This window comes from Lampetra fluviatilis, chromosome 5 (assembly GCF_964198595.1).
Source record: "Lampetra fluviatilis chromosome 5, kcLamFluv1.1, whole genome shotgun sequence".
In the NCBI taxonomy this organism is placed as follows: Eukaryota; Metazoa; Chordata; class Hyperoartia; order Petromyzontiformes; family Petromyzontidae; genus Lampetra; species Lampetra fluviatilis.
The window spans coordinates 2784052-2810952 of record NC_136279.1 but is presented as its reverse complement, the minus strand read 5'-3'; the positions used below and the strand labels follow the sequence as shown (position 1 = coordinate 2810952).

The 26901-nt window shown below is 44.4% G+C and overlaps 2 protein-coding genes across 4 annotated transcripts; both read right to left on the bottom strand.

Moving 5' to 3' along the window:
• Nucleotides 1-15: 15 nt before the first annotated feature.
• Nucleotides 16-13576, bottom strand: DRC3 (dynein regulatory complex subunit 3). Its single transcript, XM_078856419.1, has 13 exons — nt 13515-13576; nt 11819-11986; nt 10561-10677; nt 10188-10354; nt 9909-10055; nt 8895-9014; nt 7702-7814; nt 6729-6903; nt 6004-6135; nt 5084-5154; nt 3781-3904; nt 2714-2845; nt 16-1275 (listed from the first exon to the last, which is right to left on the bottom strand). Exons 2-13 carry the CDS (start codon nt 11976-11978, stop codon nt 1165-1167), a joined length of 1569 nt encoding a protein of 522 aa, XP_078712545.1. The 5' UTR covers nt 11979-11986; nt 13515-13576; the 3' UTR covers nt 16-1164.
• On the bottom strand, nt 13544-26367 carry LOC144932404 (carnitinyl-CoA dehydratase-like). 3 transcript variants are annotated; one of them, XR_013636907.1, is made up of 7 exons: nt 25957-26367; nt 24682-24849; nt 20554-20648; nt 19485-19629; nt 18541-18690; nt 15750-16052; nt 13544-13585 (listed from the first exon to the last, which is right to left on the bottom strand). XR_013636907.1 is itself a non-coding variant. In XM_078856421.1 (7 exons), the coding sequence occupies exons 2-7, from the start codon at nt 26183-26185 to the stop codon at nt 15823-15825; spliced, it is 1017 nt and encodes a 338-aa protein (XP_078712547.1). In that variant the 5' UTR covers nt 26186-26215; nt 26337-26365; the 3' UTR covers nt 15052-15822. The 3 variants fall into 3 exon arrangements, 2 of the variants coding, with proteins under 2 accessions (XP_078712547.1, XP_078712546.1); XM_078856421.1 differs by lacking the exon at nt 13544-13585 and having other exon boundaries at nt 15052-16052; nt 25957-26215; nt 26337-26365; XM_078856420.1 differs by lacking the exon at nt 13544-13585 and having other exon boundaries at nt 15052-16052.
• Nucleotides 26368-26901: the final 534 nt, after the last annotated feature.

Below are 26901 nucleotides of genomic sequence, written 5' to 3'. Positions count from 1 at the left end.
GAACCGATATCTGCAACCTTGGGTACAATGTAATCAATTTGTTTAAAATCGTAGATTTTTTTACTTCATTTTGTACATTGTAATATGCTTTATATTTCATGCAGTAAACGTATGGGTCAAGATTACTGCCTAAGCCTGATTTTTCATAGTGTAGTATCACCTTAGTCGGTAGAATTGTATTTTTTTTGGTGATACATTCATTGAAATGGTGTATTCAAGCGCATGTAAATGTTACAATGGAAATTAAGCTGAAATTACAATATAGTTTGGGGAAAAACGTGCTATGTTTTGCACTTCAGCTCTGTCATGACTTTCAAAAGCCGCGAATTACATTTAAAAATGAATTTATCACAAGATTACAAACATTTTGAACATTACAGAGATGTGCCCCATATCCAAACGCCGTGCAGCTTGACTAATGTGTTGACATTGGTCAGGTTTTTTTGGTTTATTTTTCGAATGTATCTTCGGTACCCTTTCCGGCTAACTCCGAATTCGGCCTTTTGAGAGGTTTTACCGTAAAAGCCTAATGTTTGATACCAAATATTATCTGTGTAGCTCTTATATAAGTACAAGTTCACTCGTCCTCCCCACCTCGTAATGAGCAGACCAAAATAGCCACCAATTTGAGGATGGATTTTGCTGCCCAACAAAGTACGTCTTGTGGGTTTTCACAAAGTTTTGCTTCATGAGCCATCAGCGTGGGTTACAAATGACGGCCGCTAAGAGTGCTGGGAGGCAGATGGGAATCGTAAGTAATAATGTTTAGAATTTTCAATGAAAAACCTCAAGTGAAATGAAACACGTTTTCATAACTAATACCGTCTGCTTTACATAAACGCCCTTTATGCATACTTGACTTTATAATAGCGAGTTTTTTGCTATCAATAATCTCGTAATGTAAAATACCTTCATGAACACACCCGAAAAAATCGTTACAGAACTTTCATGGCCATGTTGAAGAGGCTACAATTGCAGAAGATGTTTAGTGTTACCCAACGCACAATGTCATTGGTGTTAGCCAAACATCCCAACGTAGCCATACCCTCTTGAAACGGTCTCTTCAGACTTTGTGCGGTTTCCCTGGGCAAATACGTTCTTGTTATTTCTCATTAATGTCATTACACGCACACTTCCAGAATTATGGGGGATTCTAAGAGGTGTTCACAGAGGGTCCTGGATGTCCTGGTTCTGTAGCTCCTCGTGCAGATAGTCGACGTAGTGATTGATCTCGGTGACCCTGGCGCGATTACGTTTCACCTCTTCGTCTTGAACCTTCAAGTGAACGATTTGGTCAATACCATGTATGTGTGCATAATGTACAAAGCCGCGCACGCACAAATCAACAAATAAACACGTGTTCACATAAAGTGGGTGGCTACCCAAATGCATTTGTGGAAGAACTGGAAACTCAACAACTTTTTGTATTTTACCAGGTAAGACCCACTGAGCTATATAATAGCTATTTTTCAGAAGCGACCTAGCCACAAATGATACCGCAACAAAGTGGCTTATCGTGTGGAAGTCTATCGCAGGCAAATACTCTCAACCGGAGTGTCCGGAGAAAAATCCACGCGACCACGGTGAGAACATGCAAACTCCAAATATATATCAGGGGTCGGACCCACAACCTGTATATCAGGCGAGGTAGTTAACATCTCGCCACCGTGGCACCATGGAGAACGTTCTCCGGTGATGCACACTGAAGTACAATCTCGTTCTGGGTTTCTTTGTTCGCAACAAATGCTACTGCAATACACTCATCTGGAATGCCAAATGGTGGACAAATTCAACTGTATTTCATGTTGGAAAATAAATAAACCTCTTCTGTGTATTCCCAACAATTGCTCAGGTAGCACGGAATTGTTTTGGACACTTAAAATAGTAGTGAACAGCCTTTGCTACTCAGACTGCTAGAATGTGGCCTCACCGCTCCATATCAGCCATACTTCACCACTCTTGTCAATGATGGTGAATAGAGGGGTTGGGCGTTGAACCGCATTTACTTGGGTCATTTTCATCATATAGGATCCTGAAAGTGAGGAAGCCCGGGAGGGAGCCTGTGGTTTACCGCATTTGACCCAAGCGCAACCTCGGGGAAAAAATTACCAAATATTATTTACAGTGAGTGTAGCGCCACCTGCCGGACAAATCACGTCATTTATACAATGACCACTGCCTACATTATTTGGGTCTTTCGGTCAAGTCACGTAGATAGAAAAAAATATCACAACTAATACAAATAAATAAAATTGAAAATAAAGTGAATAAAACATAAAAAAAAAATATTACGACGTTTCGATCGCAACACAAGCAATCGTAATTGTTTCTCGATTGCTTGTGTTGCGATCGAAACGTCGATATATTTTTATTAACTTTATTTTCATTTTAATTTTTTTATTTTATTCTGACTATTTTTTCTATCTACGTGACTTTACCGAAATACCCAAAGAATAAGAATGCCCGCAGTCACGAAAGCTTTAAGTCAAGATTTAACCACTGCCTATCTTCAGTATTTAGCGTAAGGCCACGGTGACGTGGCACACCTAAACTCTCTCTCGATACTCAGTGGACAACTCGCCCAGATCCTCCCACGCCTGCTGATTGGTGAGTGCGAGAACCTGGCGAGTGTCGAGTGCCAGGTGAAGTGTATGCTGCCCTGACAGGTGGATGTGGTTAGGTGTTCACAAATATGTCCAAAAAATGCTCTCACCCTTTGGACAAAGGTGGCCATCCAGGTGTTTGCTCGAGAAATGATGTCATCTTCCTTGTTGTCAATCTTCAGTAGATGAATATCGTGTGAAGCACTCGCCGCATTGACGAGTGAATCCTTGTCTGTGAATATCTAAATAAACCCCCACCGAATAGAGTTCATCATTAATGTACCTGCAGAGCAACAAAACTGACGCGGTGTTTGATCGGACACTATAAACCACTGCAGCGACGCTCCGTACTGCATACGTGCTTCATGTTCATCTGACCAACTTCCAAATTCCCTTCAACACATTGAAGGGGTTGTTGTTGGCACCGGCGTACAAACACATCACATCACGGTAAAACTCTCCACCGCTCTGGGTGGCACGCGTAACAGCTCTCACCCTGAAGTGTGCAGATGAAGGCTGGCGAGGATAGATAATAACAGGCGAATGTTGTGGGCAATGGCCTAATTTTTAATAGAGAGGGCTATACTCTGGTCTTTTGTCCAAGATCCATTGTACAAAAAAATTTATTTTCAAACATTCCTTCGCGTAATAACGAAGTGCTATGAATTAATGTAGTGTTATTATTATTATTCATCTTTCGACACCCACAGGTGGATGCGCACATCTCCTTTATGAATGGACATTTACAGACAGGCCACAGTGGTGCGATTGTGGACATGCAGCCCAGACTGTGGCCCACTCAGTAAACCACTGTTAGTCTGCGCTCTTTCAATGGAGGAGGAGCAGCAAAACTACACGACATTTTTCTCTTGGAGCCCTCTCAGCATGGCCAGCAGACCTCGACATTGGTATTTAGCTCCTGAACATATTGCCATACACAATAGAATAAATGTTCCTAAAATTACATAAACACCATTTAGGAAAGTGACAGTTTACAATATTTTTTTATTATAATATATAAAGTTTAATGTTGATATATAAGTATAGTATGACAATATTCGACTATGTTTATAACACTTTAGAGTGCAATTTAATGTATCATACGAGGAATTATCATAAATGTTGGTTTGATATTAGCAGCAAATATCTGGAGGTGAACATGAAAAAACCAACAAACCAGTCTCAGATCTTCAGATAATTCTTCTTTTAGTTCGTTTTTGACAATCTTGTCAAATGTAGACATCAACACCTCTAAAAGTTTTTCATGGTAGTTGTTCTCCAGTTCACGGCACTGGGACAATGTAGGAAGAAGCTCAGGAAACGTGGGCAGAGCAAACAAAACATTTGAGAACACCAGTTTAAAACGTTCATAATCACTATTTTTGTGTTTTGATTGTTGTCCTTCCCCCGCACCTCTGATTAGTACGGTTGACTACGTACAATGCGAAAGAAGTTCCACATACATACGTTTTGAGCACATTTGGCAAATAATACATATTCTAAAATCACCCACAAATTATTCAATTGAGAGTATACACATCAATCATTGCCCCCTCCAAGCAGACTAATGTCCCAGGTCACTGTTGCAAACGATACTCATCCTGGCCTCTTGAGTTTTCATCTGGTTAAACAAACTCAAAACTTAAACATGTTGAAGATTCTTCATGCACTCTCAACCACCTATCAGGTCACCACTGATCCAGCTGGCTATCTCTGCTCTGTAACTTCACGGAGTGGAGCAATTTATTGCAATTCTTTTTACTCCCGTTTTTGTTCCGGAAATGTTCCATTGGGTCGAAGTGTTGACGTCCCTATGCCCATAACTACAATATTATCAATATTTTTAAGAAGCGTAAATTCACAAAGAGTGGTAAATACACATTAGGCAGGGTTCCACACTCCTGTACTGTAATCCAGTGCTTTGAAGGCAAGGATTGACGGACCACACAGCTTTGGCAGGCTCCAAAACCTGTTGAGCTGTGAGGCATCCAGAATATGACAGTACAGCAAGTGGGTTTCTGACCCTGGTTAACCCCCACTTTAAAACACCGATTAACAAGAATGAAGACAAATCTCCGAATCAGGACCCTCCTGAAAAAAAAGTCTTAGAACTCAGTGAGGCTTTTCTGGATAATGTATACATTATTATAATATTTTTTCCAAGTGTATATTTGTTGTCAACGCATGTGATGGCACATACGTGGCACGGTACATAACGCCCCAGGGATGTGATCCTACAGCAGAACCAAACCAATGAATCGTTCGGTTGGTCGCAGATGTTTTACCCTGTTACCATGATGCATCTCTTATTAACTAAATCAATATTTTACAAGCCTTCATTAATCCACCACCGGACGAAGGCTCCTCCAAAGTCATGTCAGTCATGTTTCTATGAAATTAACATGTTTCGCAGGTTTACCAAGTAATATCATGAATAAGTTGTGTAATTTAGGAGCAATGCAAACAATGCCAAAGGATATAATCCTTGCACGTTTTCAATAAACGCGCCAACCATGTCAGTGAGGTTCCTTTCAAAGTCCTTCACCACATCCTGTTGGTGAAAGCAGAGTTAAAGCAATCCAAGGAAACAAGCGGTCACAGCTCTGAACCACAGCGGAGCAGGGCACGGCACATACGGTAACCTCCTTTGATGGGAAATTCAGAACGGTCGGAAATGTGACTCCTGTGGTCACCAAAGCCAGACCACGGATCGCACAATCCAACAGTGCCCACACTGCCGATACGCGGGCAATGTCACCGACATCCACAAGCCTCCACGGAGGCCAAACTCACATTTGTATGAACAGATCAACAGGGTGTTGCGAAAGATAAATTATTGGGAGGTTACAGCAGCAGTATACATACAATCGCAGTGTGCAACACTGCTTGCCGAACCCCAATTTATATGATAATTTGCAGCCCATTGTAAATCCACTTCTTGACCATTCTTCATTGTCCGATGAGCACGGTTAGCTACGTACGGTGCGAAAGAAGTTCAACATGCATAAAAGTCCTTGCTACTCGTGTTAGCCGTGGCCAGACTTCAAACTCGGGTCACCAAGTTTACAGTGCAGTGCATGAATCACTGCACCGCTGCCTTACCCCCCAGCGATGTAAGGGGAGCAAAAATATCGCAGCCGCTATATCGCTGAAGTGGTACTCAGTTAGCATTGGCACACACCTCGAGATTGATGGGAATGGGCACCACTCTCCCTTTTCATAATTTAGAGTAATGATTTCTGAAAGGGCAGATTAGTGCAGTATCTTCCATGTAAAGTGCAAGCAATTTTACTTCTGAGAATTTGGTTTTGAAGTGTTTCGGTTCCGACTCACTTGGTGTTTGAGACCAGAACGCGTCAATAATTATATGACACTGAAGGCATCTTTTCACATTGCTCACCTCCAGCTGGTCGAGCAGTTGGATTTCTAGTTTCATCAACGCATCCCACATATTATTTATTTTCTGGCTGTGCTCCAAAATCTTAGCATCCAGAACAGCAGCATCGGTGATCTGCTGTACTTCTTCGAAAAGCTTTAAAACACAAACACGTTCACCGCACTTTAATATAGCAATCGATTTTTTAAATTGGCACTAAGAGGCACAATGTTCATTTCCACCTCCTCCATGCCTTCCCTCCCATAGCTGCCTCAAGCTTTCCCATTATGCCCAAGACTTTCCCCCCACCCCATCTGTGTATCCATGTCCGGCTTAATTTCATCATTTGGCTACTTCTGCCCACATTATATCTTTTCCATGTTGAAACCACTACTCATCCCTTTCGCTATTCCACTCTTTGTCCCCCCCAATCTCTCCCAGTTGCTTTCCAATGTTCCCAGTAAATGTAAATTTGCTATCTCTCCACTGTAATGTAAATTATCCGAACATATCTAAATCCGAAACTCCTTCCTCGTACACACATGTATATAGCGGCAAGTGCTAAAAATAAATTGTATTATTATAAACGTATCACATTTTCAATGGGCTCATGTTACATATTCATCACGAAACTGAACCTTTTCCCCACAATACGTTTAATTGCAACCTCAACATCACTCAAGGGCAAATTAGAAGTAATTTCCGTAAGCCTTTAACAAGCGTAGGTTTTAATGTCGGTTGTCAATTACCTGCGCGTTTTCTTTTTCAAAGTCGCCGATGATGGCCGAAGCCGCCTGCCGGTTGTCGCCCTTCGCTTCGTTCACAGACCTGGTGAAATCATCGACTTCTTCCTCCCTCTGCCTGTACTGCTGCAGTCCATATTCAAAAATCTTCTGGCAAATGTCAACAAACTTCTGTCGATAAGTAACTGTGATCAAGGAAAATGGCAAGTGCAAAGCAACGCTTTTGTTTTTCTCCTTTAACACGTTAACGGTTGTAACATTACGGGGTTACACCATTACCCTATTATCCGTTACTGCTGTCAGCCGAAGGGTCCAGTTAATCTGTGTCTCATCCTGCTAAGTGAAGATTGGCAATGTTTCTCTTGGTTGTGAATTTGTGAGTACAACTTACCCTACTGTTTTCATTGTAACCCTCTCTGAAGCAGAGGTCAAAAGGTCATTACAACCAATGAAGGTGTAGATACGACACCTCAACGATGCTACCTTCCATATGCCAGGTCCCACAGCTATTGGACTACCTTCTAAAAGACTGCAATTCCCACTCGTGTCCCTTCATCTGCCTTTCGAGCTTCCCTTTGATCGCATGCTTCTGTCTGCGACTCAAAAGCTGGCCTATCTCAGTGGCCTGCCCCCATCCATCGTTCTGACATCCCCCACCCATTGTGATCTCATCTTCCTGGTGAGATCATCGATGCTTTCTCGCCACATTGTATACCAAACTTCCAAGTTACTTCCACGATCATGTAAAGGAATTTCAAGCACCCCCTGGATATAATCCTCCACATATGATACCTAAAACCAAAAGTATATTTCAAGTCCCTCTGAATGTATGTGCAATTATATCACGTACATGATGTCCATATTATTCACACACTATGTGTGTGCCCATTTCTGTTTGTGATACAAAAAATGTGTACAGTATATATAATATACACACAAATACAGGATAAATTATTGTACCATACAATCAAAAGGATATTCATCAACAAAACCTGACATTTCAGGCAATGATTGAAGTATTGCACCATCTGCATCTTCAGAAAACATGTTGTCAAAGACAGCCTTGTCATCCAGAGTGTCCACAAATGCAGCCTGTAAAGAGACATTGAACATTGCTATTCCAGGAGATTCATCAACTCACGGGAGCATTAATACTGGGATTGTTCCAATAATTAATTTGAATTCCATCAATTTTTTTTCTCTCATAATTTATCACTTGCACGTGCTCTCGTCAAAGTTATTAAACTGGAAGTGTTGGTTTTTCCCATGGTGAAGCAAATCAAATCTTTCTCGGAATTAGCACTCTTGGAATGTGGAGACAGGTCTATCGATGCCAACCAGTCACCGGGCCTGACTGCCTTTCTTTTGAACCCCAGAGTCTCTATCTTGAACATTTTGGTGCCCATGTGGAATTTTAATCTCACTCAGAATCCCCCAGAGGACTTTGGGGTCAGGAATAACTCAGGAGTAAAATTTCAAATTATCCTGTTCAAGGACACATTCTCTCAGGCCCTCCAGATATAGAAGCCTGTCAATGCCATCCAATAGTCCTGGCTTTCATTTTGGCAGGGGTGGAGGAGTGGTTCTGTGAGGACCACTGGTTATGGATCTTACTATTGCCACTGCCTCTGTTCCCCTTGCCCCTGGAGCTGGGCTAAGAGACCGGCTGCACTACTGAGATCTCAACAAGACTGACCCAGTTCCGACCGGTGGAGGGATTTCGCGGTTCTGAACTGTGCCATCCTCTGCAGATCATGGCGGGCATTCTAGAGGCTCTGGATTGGAGGAGCTCTGGATTCCATGCACACACCTGTTCATTGTTCGTGAGACTTATGTGCATAGCTAACACGACACTGTATTGTAGGGGCTGAATATAGATAGATAATTAATTTAAAATTGGTACGTTTTATGTGATCTGACTTAAAGTGTATTTGAGCGAGAGTTCTATTATGGGATTGGAAAGGAAGGCAGTGACACTGTGAGAAATGGCAATTGTATTGTCCAAAAATAGATGGCACAGAAGTGCTCCATTAATGCAGTGGTGGTGCATGTTCATTTTATCTGAGTTTGGTAAAAGCTTGCCAATGTCTCCATCACCAACATTGGAGGAAACCGTTAATGCAATGGGTTTTTACTGTTTCATCAGTCCCATATATTTATAGGCATAAATACCTTATGCAATGCCAGCATGTTTTCCTTTTGCAAATGCTCTTCTTTCTTCTGCAATGCAATGTTCTCATTATGCTTGAGCTCCTCAATTAAATAGTGATACTTTTGAAATGCTTGCTCTTTCTAGGAGACAAATAAAATGTTTTGTGTTAAAACAGACTAGTAAATGTTTAAATGCCACTTCTACAAAAAGCACATAACACAATTGGCAATGCTTTGCTCTTCGCCAAATATCTGACAGACATACACATTTCAATTTTATTTTTACGTAGGCAGTGATTCATTGCAATCACCCATTCGATAATTGCACGCTTCATTTAACAGTTCCAATTATAGTTTAATTTTGTGCAAGTGCTATGTTCTTTTTTTAGTAATGTGTGGACATACACATTATCATATCTTCAAGGAATGTATCTAGCGACTGAACCAAGGCGCTTAGCAAAGAATAAACAACGGTACATTTGTTTAACACGTAGGCTTTCGCGACCAATATTATTCATAATCAGTTGATGAGTTAATGATGACGTCACCCTGCTGCTGCTCTATTTAAGACCGGGAGCCAGAGCAGAGTCTCACCATTCTGGCGAATTGCCCGATGATGCTGGATGCAATTACCAGCGAAACGTCGTACTCAAAAATTGTAAATGTTGTGGTTTCACGCTTAAACACACCGGTGGACTAAAGCAGTGAACTATTTGTCTTTTGTCAACGTGACACTTTTTTTGCTGATTGGCCGTGTCGGGTGGTGGAGGGTTACGACACATTTATAAATAACGCGATCTAAACCCAAAAAACGTTGATTATGAACGGTACATTTGATTGAGATGGTGGAGAACGAGGTGAATGAAATATATTAGAGGAAGCCATGGGAGCAAATCTGTGATGATGCGTGAATTCTGTGAAAGCGAATTGATGACAGTAAATTATGATGAATGGATTGCATGAATAAAGGAACGACAATAATGGGAAAAAGTTTTTACAAATATTTTCTGCAAGTACATCACTTTAAACACGTACCGTATTGTCATCCAGACGTCTGAAATCCAAGTAGACCAGGTTTGGTAAATATGCAGCAATGTAAAACTTGTATTGCTCATCCTCACACAAAGGGTTTCCTCTCACATTGAGAGAACTAAGTCTCGGAAATGTTCTCAAGTAAACCATCTGCAACAACAAATATATAACAAAAATGAATGTACTTGGAAATGACTTGAAGCAGCAGATGTGTGTGGTATGAATGAACTAACTTCTTTACACGACATGTAATATGAACGCAACCATTGTTTGAAGGCTTACATTTGGTAACTGATCCAGAGAGTTGTTTCCAGCAGAGAGGATTTGCAAATTCTTTAATGAGTCCATATTTTCCAGCCGTGAAATTCGATTGTTGCAGATACTCAAATCTTCCAGTTTTGTCAATGTATCCAGACCTTTGATAACTTCAATGTTATTAAATGACAAATCTACAACATACACACACAATCCCTTTTCATTATTAACTACATCGCCGGAAGTTTACATTCTCACGCTGAGAAACAACCTTATTGGAAAAAGAATGCTCTGTGGAAGTGACGGACAACACATTAAAATGTAAAATTCTGTACAGGTGCACCAAATAGAATTCGCAAATTACTTTGTATTCAACACTACACACAGATAGAATGCTTACCGAGCCATTGGAGATTGATTAGTGACTCGAGTCCTTCAATCTTCTCAATTATATTGTTATCCAGTTGCAGTTTTGTAATGTTGTTACACTGCCAAAGGTTATCAATTCTAAGAATGTCTGGAAAATGTGACGGAACACAAATCATTACGACGCGGTATGAATAATGAGACGTGTTTGCACAAGTTAAATTAAGCACATTTAACTTGTTTTCAGAAATTTGTTATTCATTAATTAATCACAACCTATGACTAAATAATCCAGTTTAATAAATATATCTAAAGCTAAGCAGAGCTGCGTCTGGATTGTGGTTGGATGGGTGAACACCATGCATAACAGGTGATATAGACTACTGTGGGGCAACGTGATGAGCAGCAGAGGGAAGTGCACCAAAAATAATTGTTGTACTGTACTATGCTGCCATGAATAAGCTCTCGAAATTGACCAACCTGCACTGACCAGCATAGTGAAGTATGGTCAAATACACCTCCACACACGAATGGTTCAATGTTCTCCAATACAGTACAATATTTGGGCAGGTAGAACACAATACAATTTGAATGTTTGTACGGTGTAAATGCGACTGCAACTTTAGGCACCATACAAAACAAAATGTTTATCATGCAGATCAAGGAGAATCAAAATCTCTATTTAGACTCGAGAAATCTGATGAGCTACGAAGCTCTTTTTCACAGATGGCTCACATTTATATGATACACACAGTATACTGTATATATATAATTAATTTAAGAGATGAGACAGGCAGTCATAGGCAGAGGAAATGAGTGAAGGTGACTGAATTGGCTCAGGACATCAAGAAGGACAGGCATTCGATGACCCATATGGCCCGGTAGGTAGGAAAGCTCTAATCTTAAGGGGCAGCAAAAGAGCAGCAGTGACTTCCCACTGAGTGATGGTTGACTTGGGGCTTTATAGACAAGAAGGCCCTTGGTTGCCGAAGTACGTGAGCGGGAGCAGGAGTGAGATTCGAGTCGCCAGGTAGGCAGTGTGCATACATTTTTGAGAAAATCGTTTCGGAACATAGTACGCATACAGCATTATCTGGAGGTGGCGTGGAGGGAGGCCTCCAATGACAATGATTAAGATGACGTGTGTTTAAGTTTGCATTTTTTGCCCGTTAAATAAAAGTACAATGTCTTGCAATTGATCCATCAGCAAAGGTCAAACCATTCAAGTAAGTATAATATATCAAATATGGCACGCAACCTAAATCAGCAATAAAAGGCGAAGACGTCCTCACTTTTAAAGTCAAGTCTAAGTTGCGTTATCTCCTTGAAGTCAACGTCTTGCAGATGAGAAATCTTTCCAGGCTGTCGCTTGGGGTCTTGTTCTTCCACGGCCTGTATCAACATCTCCTCGTCAATAACATTCGGCTCCCCCGAATCGTACAGTTGATTCATTTTTGTACCTGAAAGGAAAAGAAACACACATTGGCATTTTGTCAACAACACGTCTTAGCTTATTCCAAATAAACATGGAAACTTAGACCAACGTTGGTCTAATAGAATCGGAATATATATACTGGAGGAATCTGATGAACTTTGAAGATCTTTTTCACAGACGGTCATTAGGGGCGGGTCAAAACGTTACAACAAACAATACGAAAACACGATAGGAGTGCAAAGTATAGGGAAGGTAAACAAATCACTTAAAATATATTCACTTATTTTACAGACGCGACCTAGCCACAAACGATAGCTCGACGAAGTGGCTCATCATGTGGCAATGCACAGCAGCCAAAGTGTCGAACAGTTCCAGCCACATGCCAACGTGGGCCCCACGTGGTTGGGCAGAGCCTCACGTGCACACGGGGAGCGGTGGCACAGCGCCACGAACCCGAGCCACCCGAGTTCGATTCTCGCTCACGGCCAACATCAGTGGCGATTAATGATCCCAACCGGTTCCTGGGTCTCCCCGAGGAGGTCGACTCAGCCTCAAATGAGCACCTGGTGAGATGCGTATGAAAGCATCGGGGGGGAAGGGGAGAGACAAAGGCGTGGGTGTCCGGCCGGGCGTGGTGGTGGTGCCGAACCGCACCCATAGCTGTCAACCCCCTATCAGCGCCTATCTTATTACAGACAAATTAAGACCTTATTGGTCACCCCGTGCCCCTTATAAATCTCAACGTTCATCCTACAAAGTCCCATCATCACAAGGGAGAAACACAAACAAATAGACACAAACTTTTGCCCATATTGAAACGGCTGTACGCCGTATGGACCTGAAAACTCAATTTCCCTACACAAGAATACGGGGTAAACCGTATGGGTTGGCAGGGTACGTGTTGACAGGGTTTGTGTTGACAGGATACGTGTTGACAGGGTTTGTGTTGACAGGTACGTGTTGACAGGGTACGTGTTGACAGGGTTTGTGTTGACAGGTACGTGTTGACAGGTACGTGTTGACAGGGTTTGTGTTGACAGGGTACGTGTTGACAGGATACGTGTTGACAGGGTTTGTGTTGACAGGTACGTGTTGACAGGGTACGTGTTGACAGGGTTTGTGTTGACAGGTACGTGTTGACAGGTACGTGTTGACAGGGTTTGTGTTGACAGGGTACGTGTTGACAGGGTACGGCTTGACAGGGTACATGTTGACAGGGTACGTGTTGACAGGGTACGTGTTGACAGGGTACGGGTTGACAGGGTACATGTTAGCAGGGTACGTGTTGATGGCCACCCACCAACCCGTGCCACAGTGCCGGCACCTTCATTAGCACGTCTACTCGCCCCAACAGGCCCGTCAAGGCTACTCGGGGTGAGGGGACCCATCAGCCGGCAGTCATCTCAAGTCGGTCGACCGCCCCCAAGGCAACCTGCCTCTGCTCCCCGACCTTTCCTCTCCCTCGCACTCCATCACGGTGCACCTAGCCTGGCACAAGTTTGGGGGTCTGGGGGACCGCTTCGTGTTCGCGAGGCGCCTCTCTCGTCGTTTACCGCGAGAAGGAGAAGAAGCGAGGCCCAGGCCGCCTCCTGCGCCTCCGTTCCCCTCGGCGGCGTCGCCGTCGCTAAGAGACGGCGAAGGGGGCGGGCCCAGTGGGGGCGGCGGAAGGGGCGGGGCCGGTGGGGGCGGCGGGGCGGTGGAAGGGGCGGGGCCGGTGGGGGCGGCGGAGGGGGCGGGGCCGGTGGGGGCGGCGGAAATACAGAGCCATATTAATACAGGTTTTTTCTGGGTTAGATCGCATAAATATATAAATGTGTCGTTAAACCCGCCACAGCCAATTAGTAAAGTTTGTCACATAAACGGAACATACCAATTCGTTACTAGTATAGCACACCGGTTGTGTGTTGGAGAGCCAAGCCACAACATTTACAATCTGAGTACGACGTTTCGCCAGTAATTACAACTAGCTTCATCAGGCGACAGCCAGATTTGTGGAGAAATCCTCCCGTTTCGTTCCTTTTGTCCGTCACCAATATTCATGCCGCTATTTTTGTCCGTCATCACTGCCACCGTTTGGAAAAATGACTTTTTTTTTAATTCATTGGACCCATTCAGCATTTTTGGAAATTCGCGTACACCCAATTAAGCTTAAACATCACCTTTCGCCAGAGCCGCAATTGCTGAATGGCCTTACGTGGGCTAGGGGTTAGACTGGGGTTAGGGGCATAACCGTGGTGCAGAATCACATCAATCATATCAAGGGGTTGTCGGGCGTGTGGGAGGTACAGTACTTAAGAATGCATGGCAAAGCATTCCGCACAAATTAATGTATATTTTTGTGGTGCCTCCATTCCATGACAGATTTTCTGCACTTCATTGTACAATTTGGAGCACGTTACTGTCGCTCTGAACTTTGCGGCAAGTGGTGTAATGGAAAAGGCACAAGCACATGAAGATGAGTGGGATAATGATAAAGATAACAATAGGTTTTCCCCTTTTTTCTGGCAAAAAACAGGTGTTAAGATGTTAAAACACCAAACTGAAACCCTTTACAAGGAATCATGTCTGCATTAACCACAATGCTTGTGGTCAGAATGCAAACAAAAAGCATACTCTGATATTGTCCTTGAAACTGATTGGTCCACACCAGAGACAGCTTTCTTTTGAGCCTCGTCTCAAACGGTGTTAGACCAGAGGACGTCAAAAGGCGCCTTTTGGCATCCTCTGGTCTAAAAGAAATCTGCCTCTGGTGTGGACCAATCAGTTTCAAAGACAATGCATATGATATCAGAGTATGTTTTTTGTTTGAATTCTGACCACAAGCATTGTGGTTAATGCAGACATGATTCCTTGTAAAAGGTTTCAGTTTGGTGTTTTAACATGTTAACACCTGTTTTGTTACCAGAAAAAAGGGGAAAACCTATTACAGTATCATATTTTGGTACTGGAAAAGGAGGTCCCATGATGAATGATAAAAATGTCATTGATACATCGATTATTAATAGTTTGATGACTGCGACAGCTGTTGATGTATATGTTCATGCGAATGATGATGACTACAAAGGTGCTGTTGCTACCGATAACAAAGACAATACTGATGCAGAAGGGGTAGTATACCAGGGAAAATCAAATTGAGTCCCAATTTTTATTACCGAGTCTTTTGCAGTACCCAGAGGAAACTCATCATCAGAGGGGATAATAATCATCCACTTGCTATACTGTCTTCGGGCAATTACACACAGCCCAGCATCATTCTGCACATTATCCACCAACCCATCCAACCCCCCCCCCCCCTATCTTCATAATTGTTTTACAAAGCGTCAAGCCTCGTAAAAACTACGATATCGCCCTTTGGTGGAGGGCAAAGCAACACACACATCGGCATTTGTGCAAGTCGAACGCGCTCCGATTGGTCGACTCGGCCGGACAGCTGTGACATCATCGCGCTCGGCTCCCGATTCACTCCCTGCGGCAACCGATTGGCTGTGACGTGGCCCGCAGAAATTGGGGTTATCTCCACCGGTCCACACACATTCTGCACGACGAACCGGCGTGGAAGACCGCTACCCAAATTTGGCACGATTGCTGTTATCGAACTTTTTAATCATGCAGTCCATTCTACTAGGGAGTAAAAACTAAATTATACATGATTCAGGCCCACAGACTGGTGCTTTGTTGCAGAACATTTGTTTTAGCAAGAATTAATAAACTAGCACAGATATTGTCGTATTAATACTGAATATAGGTGTTGTTGGTAATGAATTCAAAATGATCGTATGTTACTTTACCGAATCAGTGGTGGTATACTCGTGAAGTATTTGAAATCACAATCTTGTCCCTTAGATGTTTGCGTTAATATCCTTAGGGGTCATTAAATCTTCCTCCCCTGCCATATCCAGATTTAAATTTCAATGAACCCTTAATGGATTCCTCGCTAATTACATGCTTGGCATTGTTAAGTTCAAACTGCAAAGCCTCGTGATGGTTTTGAGAACAGAACGCGTTGCGGTAAGCAGACTGACGATCTGATCGCAGGCACTTCTGAGGGAAGCAAGAAATCTGCTCTGCCAACTTCATAGCTTCTTCAAAGGCTGTGGAAACAAACACACATTTGTAATACATAATATTGGCGACATAGTATTACGGTATTGTGTATTGTACCATAAGTTGCATTACCCTACAAAGTAGAATGTTTGCCCAAATAGTAGACATCAAAGGCAGCAATATCAACATAACGTTGTTGTGTATAACATTGTTTATTCCCAATAAAACTGACAATTCCATGTTGCCTAGTGCACTAGGTATTCAGCTCCTTTGTAAATTTGCCAGTGGAACACAACCACAAGGAACTGTGGTAGTGCCAGATGTAAAAAAGTGTCTAATTTAGTTTCATGCTTATGTGCAATGATGAAAACACTTTTCAAACTTTCAAATGTATTTTGTTTTTAACCAGGTGAGAACTCTGGAGACCAGGATAGAGTGTCATTTGCAAGAGAAACCCGGGGCATTAATTAGTCTGGCAGTAGGGGCCGATTATTACTTTGTGTGTGTTTATATATAATCCCAATAGAGTCATTTGCGGTGTAATTTTCGAATGCGGCAAAATTCGATCCCGACGCCAGCATACAATGGCCTGCTCTTGCGAATGACGTCCATGGGGTTATTATTTTTTTCACCAACGTTCACCGTGTCACTCCGGTTATTACGCACGCCGGCTTCGAACCGTGAATCACTGCAACGAGCGGCGAACGCGAGGCCGCTGGGCCCACGTCGACGTCTCAGGGTAGGAGCATCATTTTCCCCAAATGAGTGAAAAATATTTTAACAAACTTTTCATTCCCTTCGTTGACAAGCGAAACGGCAGGAGGATAGAGTGCAGGAGCGAGCGCACGCAATGCGGCCCAATCCGTGCTGCGTCGATGACCTCTCCTATTCATCTCTCACACCGGACTCACAGGAATAGCCTCGAGAACAAAGATTTGAAAATGCGGAACTGCGTGTGGAAGCTGCCATGCCAACTAAAATTTGAGAGCAAGTATAAAGTAATGAGATACCATACTATTTATAGTCGGACAGAATTTCATTATTTTATATTCTACCGCAGCGTCCACACTGCACAGTGGCCAGGTTCAGGTTATCAAACGTCTTTCTGTCACTGTTCCACAAGAGAACGCTCAATCAATGACTGCACCGTTGTGCACCGACACGTGAGGCCGTCAATTCCTTACAGCATGTAAAGGGTTAAGATACAGTTTTCGGATGAATATGATTTTCACAAACGACTTGTTAGTAAAAATCAATCGTGGATGTGTTTGATCACATCTGAACGCCATCACTATCGAGATAATGGTGTTCCTCTCGTGTTGGAGTGATCATTGTCGATATTCACGTTTGGCTGCAAATTCTTGGTAATGGGGGAATCTGATGAATAAAATATAGCAACTGCTGAAATGAGCTGGCTGAGAAGAATACTGAGTGTCTAAGGCTAGAAACAATACAAATGGAAGCAATAAGAGAACGACTGGAACAAGAGGTGACACTGACCAAGAGATGAACCAGGAGAGAGATGACTGCGGTGGTTTGGACGCGCGTCTAGAACAGATCCAAAGAGAATTGTGGACTTGGCGTACACGCGCACAGGCGCACAAAACGTAGAGGAGCACGAAAGGCTCACTCGATAGAGTCGGTGAAAAATGATCTCGAACAAAAAGTGCGAAGAGTAGAGGAAGCCGTAAAGCTGGCGCAAGACAGGAACAGGTGGAGAGATCTCACTCGGCCCCAGCGTCTCTACGGGAAGACGGAATGGAACTAACGAAGAAGAGAGGGAAAGAGGTTGAACTGATCACTTGCGAGTATGGATAACTATTCATGGGCATGTTATAGCACTGAGTGTAGTGGAAAAATATACAAGTACACCGACACAGAGTGTGACTTTGAAGGCATAGATGAGTGGAGTTTCTCATCAATTGGGTTTTTAATTGACTTGAACATTTTTGACATTTTTGATATGGAATGCTTAAAGTAGCTTTCACTGTAATACTGGCCCCCATGCTCACTCACTTTGCAGACACAATTACGTCTTTTCCACTTGCACAGCTTAACTGTGCCAGCCCGGCATTGGTCAGGAGGAACAAGTTTTGTTTGCCCACTGCAGAAGCAAATCCGTGCCGCTGACATCACGCACAGTGTGACGTCGAGATGCATGTAGATGACTCGGTGGCGCACATGGACATACTCGCACATACACTGGCATACACTCACACGCTCTCTCACACACACAGACATACACACACTCTAACACAGCACCTCTGATTAGCACGGTTGGCTACGTACGGTGCGAGAGAAATTAAACATGCGTACACACAACACACATTTTTTCAGCGCCCCAATGCTTTGGTTAGCTTGAGATGATGTCGGACACATTGCACGCCGTATTAGCCTTGCCCCGAGCCCAGCTTTTCCCCAACAAAGATTACGGCTCGGTTCGGTAAATAGCCAGTGGAAATCTACCCATGCTGGCTTGGCTCAGATGTGCCCGTGGATAAAAAGGGGTAAAAATCGCCTTCGTGTGAGGCAAACCTTTTCCCTTGGTCGTAATCCGATTGGCCAATCCAAAATGGAACGCCTCCTGTGCGTCAACCGGACGGCCAGTCAAAATAAGATCCAGAGCTCGGGACAGTCCAATTAACTTGGGAAGTCTGACAGTGCCTCCATCGATCAGAGGTACTCCTACAAAAAGAGAGAAACAATATTTAAAATATTAGACATTATTATCGTCGACTTATCATAATAGACCAATGAAACAATGCGCTTGAAACTATTAAGTCAACATTTGCGAATTTATAATTACTGATTAAGACAATAGACGACATGGCATCATTATAACATGTAACACTAGAGGGCAGCCTATCCTACAGCTGGGGTGACGTGATACAAGACCTGACCATCACCAGGCATTCACCGCTCACCTAACGCCACTCACCAGACACGTGACATGCATACCAGAGACTTACCACTCACCTAACACGAATCACCACTCGTCAGTCATTGCCACCAGACCTTCAACGCTCACTACTCACTAGGCCAGGGGTTGGGAAACTGCGGATCTGGAGCCGCATGCGGTTCTTTTAGGACTTAAATTTAATTGATTTTTTTATATACCGAATTTGGAGAAAAAAACGGCTCTTCGTGTTATTTTGGTTGCCGACCCCTGGTTATAAGAGTCCAGTTCACCATAGGCAGGGCTCGGCAACCTATAGTCCCGCATGTGGCTCATTAAGGACCGCTTCGTGACATATTCACACACATCACAGCTCTTGAAATATTGACTTGTTACCGAATTCGAAAAAAATTATCTTCCTGTTATCTTGGTTGCCGACCCCTGCATTAGGCAATTATACTCACCAGACACTCTCACCAGACACCACTGACGATGTCCTGAACGAATAAGAATCGTATTTTAACAGTTTACTTCGACAGCAGGGGAGAAGACTTTTGAAGTGAACGAATGTGCTCTTTTTTACCAAACCGTCTGCAGAAGACACCCATCGTGGCATCTTCCTCGACCACCCTCATGTCCGCAAGCAAGGCCAGCTCCAGCCCGCCGGCCACGGCGTAGCCGCTCACCGCAGCAATCACAGGCTTCGTCAGCTCCATGCGCGACGGGCCCTGCGTAAAACCAGCAATGACGACCCATCAGGAGCGACACGTCCACGTACTTCTGATGCATCTCTCAAAATATTCCATGCGCAGCGATCTGGAAACCGCCTTACGTTGTCTAATATACATTTACACAGCGGCGCCTTGTTCCGAGGCGCTGTACGATTACTGTGTATACATTGTACATACGATGATGGTGGCTGAGATAATAAGAACTGGGATTATTATGAAAAGTGGTGGTGTAGTTGTGGGTAGGCCTGGTCATAGCTGGGAGTAGCAGCAGCAGGATGGGCTAGGGGAGAAGACATGGGGGTAGTTATAAGGGAGGAACAGAAGCAGATGATAGTGAAGATGATTGCTCTGTGCGTTGCAGTGAAGGGGGGCAAGAAGGGAAAGCAAACGAGAGCGAGACTGGGGCGCATGGCGAGGGAGGCACAGACAGGGACAGTAGAGATCATAGTCTGTACAGAGGCCCCTTATTGTGTGTAACATCTGCGTTGCGCAGCGTTTGATATCTCCACGCTAAAAATGGGTCACGCCAGTTGCCTCACCTATGCCTGGTGGGGTGGTATGTCGTCAGCAAAGCAAAGGGGATTAGATCACCTCATCCTTATCTGATATCCATCAATTCACTACAATTGAAAACCCGATTTAACCACGGGTGGATGAAACCGGATTCAAACCCAGCGGTGACAGCTCAGCTCTCCCATGTGTGAGCCACACTGCCACCGCTGTTGGGAAAATGTCAACGTGCATCATTCCTCATGGAGAGGCTGGGTGAATGGGCAACTGTTTTCTGGTGTTTAGTGCTGTGGTGCCTTGGCTGACTGACCTGACCTGCCTGCCCTTATGCAAAAAAATGTCACACGTTTGCAGTACAGAGGTTGTTCAAGTTTCTCTGTGTAGAATGTCAAGCAATGACAAGGCATTCACCATTGGCCCAGGCCCTTTGCCTACGTCTGGTATTGTGATCGGTGTTGTCGTGTTGGCGAGTTCTTTCAAGTCGTACCCTGCACAAAAGTTTCCACCTGGAATAAAAATAAAAGTACATTATAGTACGCACATGCAATTTACCAAGGCTCTTTGGAATTACATTTGCGAGAACGTTACGAACGTATATGAAATAGTAGCTAGCATATTCTCCGCATTATAAGACGCCACAAAGTAAGACGCACCACCCCCCCTCCCCCAAACCTGTGCCCAGTGTCAATAAGTTAAAAGTCATTTGCTGCTCAAATGAGCATTGAAGCATTTGTGCTTATCTCTTGGTTTACAGCCCAGCAGAGCCAGTGGTAGAAATTCAACATTCCTATGGCAGACGTCAGTGTATCCAAAGGGTAAATGAAACTGTACAAATTGTTAATTTGAAAACAGAGCGAGTTAATATGCTTACTGTATAGTAAAACAAACCAATGTAATAATATTTGTGTCAGACCATATGGGTACGGCAACCATCTCCTAGTAAACCTACTCACAGCAATAACGATCTGCTTGATATGGCACGGCCTGTCAGCGAAACTAATGCAGTCAGATCCACCGGTCTGCTCATGTGAAATAATAATAAACAGATGCTCTTTATGGCCAGGTATGAGCCCATTGAGATTCGTGGTAATTTTTTTCAAGTAACGTAAAATCATCTGGTAGGCTCCTCCACTGGATGGTCTGAGGAGACATTAACAACTCAAATACTGTAGTGTGTTTAAAATGAATATAAACAACTTTTAAACATTAATACAATCATAAATAATCTTAACGGAAATCTGTTTTTTCATTGAATGGGTTTTGTTACACAGAGTAAATATGTTGTTAGATAAATTTTTCACATGATTGTAATTATAAGAATGTACTCAAATCGGAGTGGTGATTGTATTCCGGCTGAAAGATTTTACTCTTCCAAGGCCCTAAACCATGGGGTATTTCCCAGTGTCCTTTCATGTCCAGCGGAACTTTGGATTGTTAAGTACAAGGTCATCGAGGAGGCGGCTTGGAAAGTCGTGCCTCCCAATTATTTGTCCAAGCTCGCTTCTGTTGGGGGTGATCATGAAGCAATTGCTCACAGCTAGCAGGGAGCGCAAAGTGGAAAACTACGACTCGCTTGCCCCTGGAGCGCTCCCCGGCACTCGCTGTGCACGAACAACCGCCTGCGCTATTTATTTTTAGCACGAGCAGTGAGTGGGCCGTACCAAATAGGTGATCTCAACATGCGAGGGGAATGCGGCGACGGGCCAAGATTGCATCACGCAAACATCTGGGTTTTTCAAATTTATGCTGGGCTCCCGGTAATAATACGGTCACTAAATATCCATTAATTTTTTTGTTTAACGTGGAGTGTCTAATGCGTTACAACGCTTGTCTCTTAACACGATGCACCTTCGTATCTCTCAACTTTGCAGAGGCGCCTACCTCCACCTACTCGGAATTCTTCTCTCATACAGTTCCTCACCAACGCTTCTGCCAAAAACCCTTGGGCCCAGCCTTCATCGTACAATCATTCATCGTAAATGTTACACCTTGTAATAACATTGGCACTGAATAGTATAATCAAGATGTCATTATGTGATCATGATAAAATGTTAAAACACCAAACTGAAACCTTTGCAAGGAATCGTGTCTGCATTTACCACATTTACTTGTGGTGAACATGCAAACAAAAAAACATGCTCTGACAGTATATGCATTGCCTTTAAAAATGATTGGTCCACACCAGAGACAGCTTTCTTTAGAGCCGAGTCTCAAACAGTGTTAGACCAGAGGACGCCAAAAGGTGAATAGCAAAAAGACAACGCACTATCAGGACATTGAGAGCTCGGGGTGAGCAGCTACATTATGAGACCTCCTTTGCCAGTATTAAATTATGATAATTGGGTGTTCTCCTTTCTGGCAATACAACAGGTGTGTTAAGATGTTAAGACCCAAACTGAAACCTTTGCAAGGAATCACGTCTGCATTTACCACATATACTTGTGGTGAACATGCAAACAAAAAAAAACATGGTCTGACAGTATGTGCATGTCTTTGAAACTGGTAAATTCAACACGATTCCTTGCAAAGGTTTCAGTTTGGTGTTTTAACATCTCAACACCTGTTTTATTACCAGAAAGGGGAAAACCCTATTATCATAGTTTAAAACTGGCAAAGGAGGTCTCATGATGATCATGAAAAAATAATCTACTTAAAGAATTTTGACATTTTTAGCGTACGATCTTAAAATCATAAAACGACGGGTGTTTCGTAAGTCGTGCGCACGTATTGGGGGCGCTGGTTGTACACTAACGGACAGAGGTGGGACAAAGTCATTGTTATGCAAGTCCAAGTCGAGTCGCAAGTCATCAAATTCATGACTCGAGTCTGACTCGAGTCCAAGTCACATGACTCGAGTCCACATCTCATAGGTGGGACAAAGTCATTGTTATGCAAGTCCAAGTCGAGTCGCAAGTCATCAAATTCATGACTCGAGTCTGACTCGAGTCCAAGTCACATGACTCGAGTCCACACCTCTGCTAACGGAGTCGAGCATGTTGGGGAGGCATTAAAGGCTAGAACAGCCTAGGGGGGCGTGGGGGGGGGTGTCTGGGAATAGTGAGTCAGACAAAATCTACCAAAATAAGTGCCGACAAATGCTAATTGGAGCATAAAGGTTCTGCTTTATGTGCTAGGATGGGAACACCATCTTTGACACATTTTATATACATGAAAGCATTAGCCTGTGAGGGCTTAACTGGAGGAGAATGGAAAGCAGTTTAATGGCATTTCAGCACTGTGCTTCAATTGGAAAGGGTTAATAATAGTGGCTGTGTCATGTACTCCTGAAGGGCTTCTGTATGCACGTAACATTGGGGACTTGCATAACAAACAAAAAATCTACTTTGACTGTACAGTATGTGTAAGTGATGGTCTTGTAGTTCTGATTGGGAACGCGTTGAATATTTTTTACAGGTACCACCTTGAGAGATGCCATTGTGCAGATTTGTAAACTACACATTCCTCGCACCTGTGATGTACATCTACTTGGCCAAGTCAAACGTTCAAGATAAATGTTTAGCAATTAGCCTATTACCCACGACTCCCATTATCCCCTGCAGCCATTGGATCTGCAAACCAAAACTCATCACGGATCTATATTTCCTATTATCCGAGCTTAATCCCTGGATGTTTTACTGCAGATAAGTGGAATAACGCTGCGAATAACCCCATGGGTAACAGGAGCTGCCAAATTGGTCCCCGCAAATCTCCACGCAGAAGAGGTCTTGTGTAAAAAAAAAATGTTATCATTTATCCCTCTTACCAACGACAACCAACCCATCGATCAAGACCTCAAGAGTGGACCTCGCTACTGGCTCAAGTGCCGATCCCCCTTCTGGGAAGGCGCTGTGGTGCCGTCCATAAATGACGTCACGCGATTTTGGACGATTTTTGACCCCCCCCCCCCCTTGTCACACGGCGTCACAAAAAGTCAGAAACCCCCTCAAATATGACGTCACAAAGCTCTGCCCCCCCCCCCCAAAAAAAACATGCTTCAAATCGCTTTAAACTATTGTCATTGTAGTGCGTATTTAATGTGGTGTTGCACTCTGATGTTGTAGGAGAAAACATTTATCGAAAAGTCTATTCAATTAAGTAGAACGTGTTGTCTATATTTATTTAAAGTTGCGCATTTTGATGTGACGTCACATTTCTCAAACCCCCCCCCCCCTCGTCACACATCGTCACAAATGTCTGACCCCCCCCCCCCCCAGGTGCGTGACGTCATTTATGGACGGCCCCTGTTGTCACCATCCTAGAATCTCACCCACGTCGGGAAGAACGCGGGAGAACGGAGTGGAACAACGCGGAGATCCAGAATAGACATCCGCTCAAGACCAAAACATCGCAACCTCCTGGCCTTGACATTCCTCGAAGGCACTTTTGTGATCATCAACCACAACAGAACATGCATCGACTGATGAGCGACAGTGCGTTTTTTGGCCATGTAACCCAACCTATGAACCATTACTTATAACTCACTCTACTCCGTGCTCCTTCAATTGAGGAACAGCGAAACGAATTGTCTCCTGAACTTACCAATGCCGTGCAGAACCAGCACGAGCAGATCATCATCCTCTTCAAACGCGGTGAACGCTTCGTGGAGCCGCTGGGCCGCCTCTGCGTTGACGCAATTACGGACGTGAGGCCGGTTTATTCCGACCGACAGAATGTTGCCGTGCCTCTTACTCACAACTGACCCTGTACCTGAAAAAACAAAAGAGTACAATTTATATTCGTGAATATTTTCGACTTGTAACGCACCGCAAAAGGTATCCGCGCGCTCTCGTAGCGAGAGAGAGAGAACGACTCCAGAGGGGTGAGGAACTACGGACGAGCAAGAAGGCGGCCGGGCACCAACAGTTGCCCAAGTTCAGCGGCCCTCTATATATTAAGGTGTTACCGGCCAATTAGATGCTCGCGAAGCAGCACTTGCCCCAACATTCTGGTCAAGGCTATACGGGGGCGATATTTGTCTTTGGACACCGGAGCACTCGGCGAACACCCACCCACGCGTGCGAGGGGGAAACACTCAGTCCCATGCAGACGGAACGGGTGGGGCCCACGTGTCTGCTTGCACCCACGCGTGCGAGGGGGAAACACTCTATCCCATGCAGACGGAACGGGTGGGGCCCACGTGTCTGCTTGCACCCACGCGTGCGAGGGGGAAACACTCAATCCCACGCAGACGGAACGGGTGGAGTCCATGTGTCTGCTTGCACCCACGCGTGCGAGGGGGAAACACTCAATCCCATGCAGACGGAACGGGTGGAGTCCATGTGTCTGCTTGCACCCACGCGTGCGAGGGGGAAACACTCAATCCCATGCAGACGGAACGGGTGGAGTCCCTGTGTCTGCTGCACTGCCTCCCCCTGGCGAACCAGGGTACACGGCTCCTCCTGGGGTTGTTGAAGTTTGACGTCGATTTAACGCTGGAGGCTGTTATGGCCGTCCCCGACTTACGAACGCACGCACTCACGAACCTTGACCGCGGAACTATTTTGTTAAGCGGAGCAATCCTCGACGAGACTGAAGTTTGTGCGTGCCCGCGAGTGTGTGGGGGTGACGATTATCTGAACTGGTCCTGGGCCTCCCCTAGGTCGACTCAGCCTCAAATGAGTACCTGGTGCGACGTGTAAACATCGCTACTAGGGAGACGAATGCGGCCGGGCGTGGCGTTGGCCACCCACCCCCTTCGTGTGCCACAGTGCCGGCCTTCGTAGGTGCTTCTCGCTAACAGCACTTGCCCCTACAGTCTGTTACAGGCTACACGGGGGATCTTTGCTTTTGTGTGCGTGCATCCACCACGGTCACCTGGCTCCCCGTGCGTGCAGAGACCCCTCGACCCGGGGACGCGACAGAGGCGCCCAGCAGCGGGGAGAGGGGGGACACGGGAGAGAGAGGAGACACGGGAGAGAGGGGGGACACGGGAGACACGGGGCAGCAAGGAGACACAGACACGGGAGAACCAGCAATCATCCTCAGGGCGTCTCGGCAGGAGATTCATCCTCACGGCATGACGATGTCTCAGCAGAAGCGTCATCCTCACGGAGCCGATGTCCCTACAGCAGTACTGGACACAAAAAAATTATAAAGCATAGAACAAAAAGAAGAAATAACAAAAATAACTAAGAAATTTTTTTTAAAAAAGAGAGGATAAAGAAAAAAAAGAGAAAAAATAAAAGGACACACACGTGTTTGTGTGGGAGACGAGAGAGTGGGCCCTGCCAGTCGATTCGATTCCCGTGTCGCGCTCACGGCGAACTCGTTGTCGATTCAGGAATCTGGGTCAAGTTTCAAGTGCAATTTGTGTTACCAGGTGAGACTCGAGAGAGACACTGAATCAGGATCCTGTATTTATTTATACTGGAGGAATCCGATGAGCTATAAAGCTCTTTTTTTACAGATGTATAAAAATATACATACTGGGGGAATTCGATGAGCTGTATAAACTTAACTTTTAATTTACCAGGTAAGGCCCACTGGCCACAAATGATAGCTCAGCGAAGTGGCTTATCATCGTGTGCACATTTATAGCACCTAAATACTCTAAACGCACGCTTCTAAATGTGGTGGGAAAAACCGGAGGACCCGGAGAAAAATCCACACGGCCACAACATGCAAACTCCAAATATACAGGTGTCAGGGTCGGAATCGAACCCACGACCTCCTGTATACCAAGGCGAGGTAGTTAGCATCTCACCACCGTGGCTCCATGAAGCCCCAATTATATTGTCATCCCTTGCACCGATCTCTCCC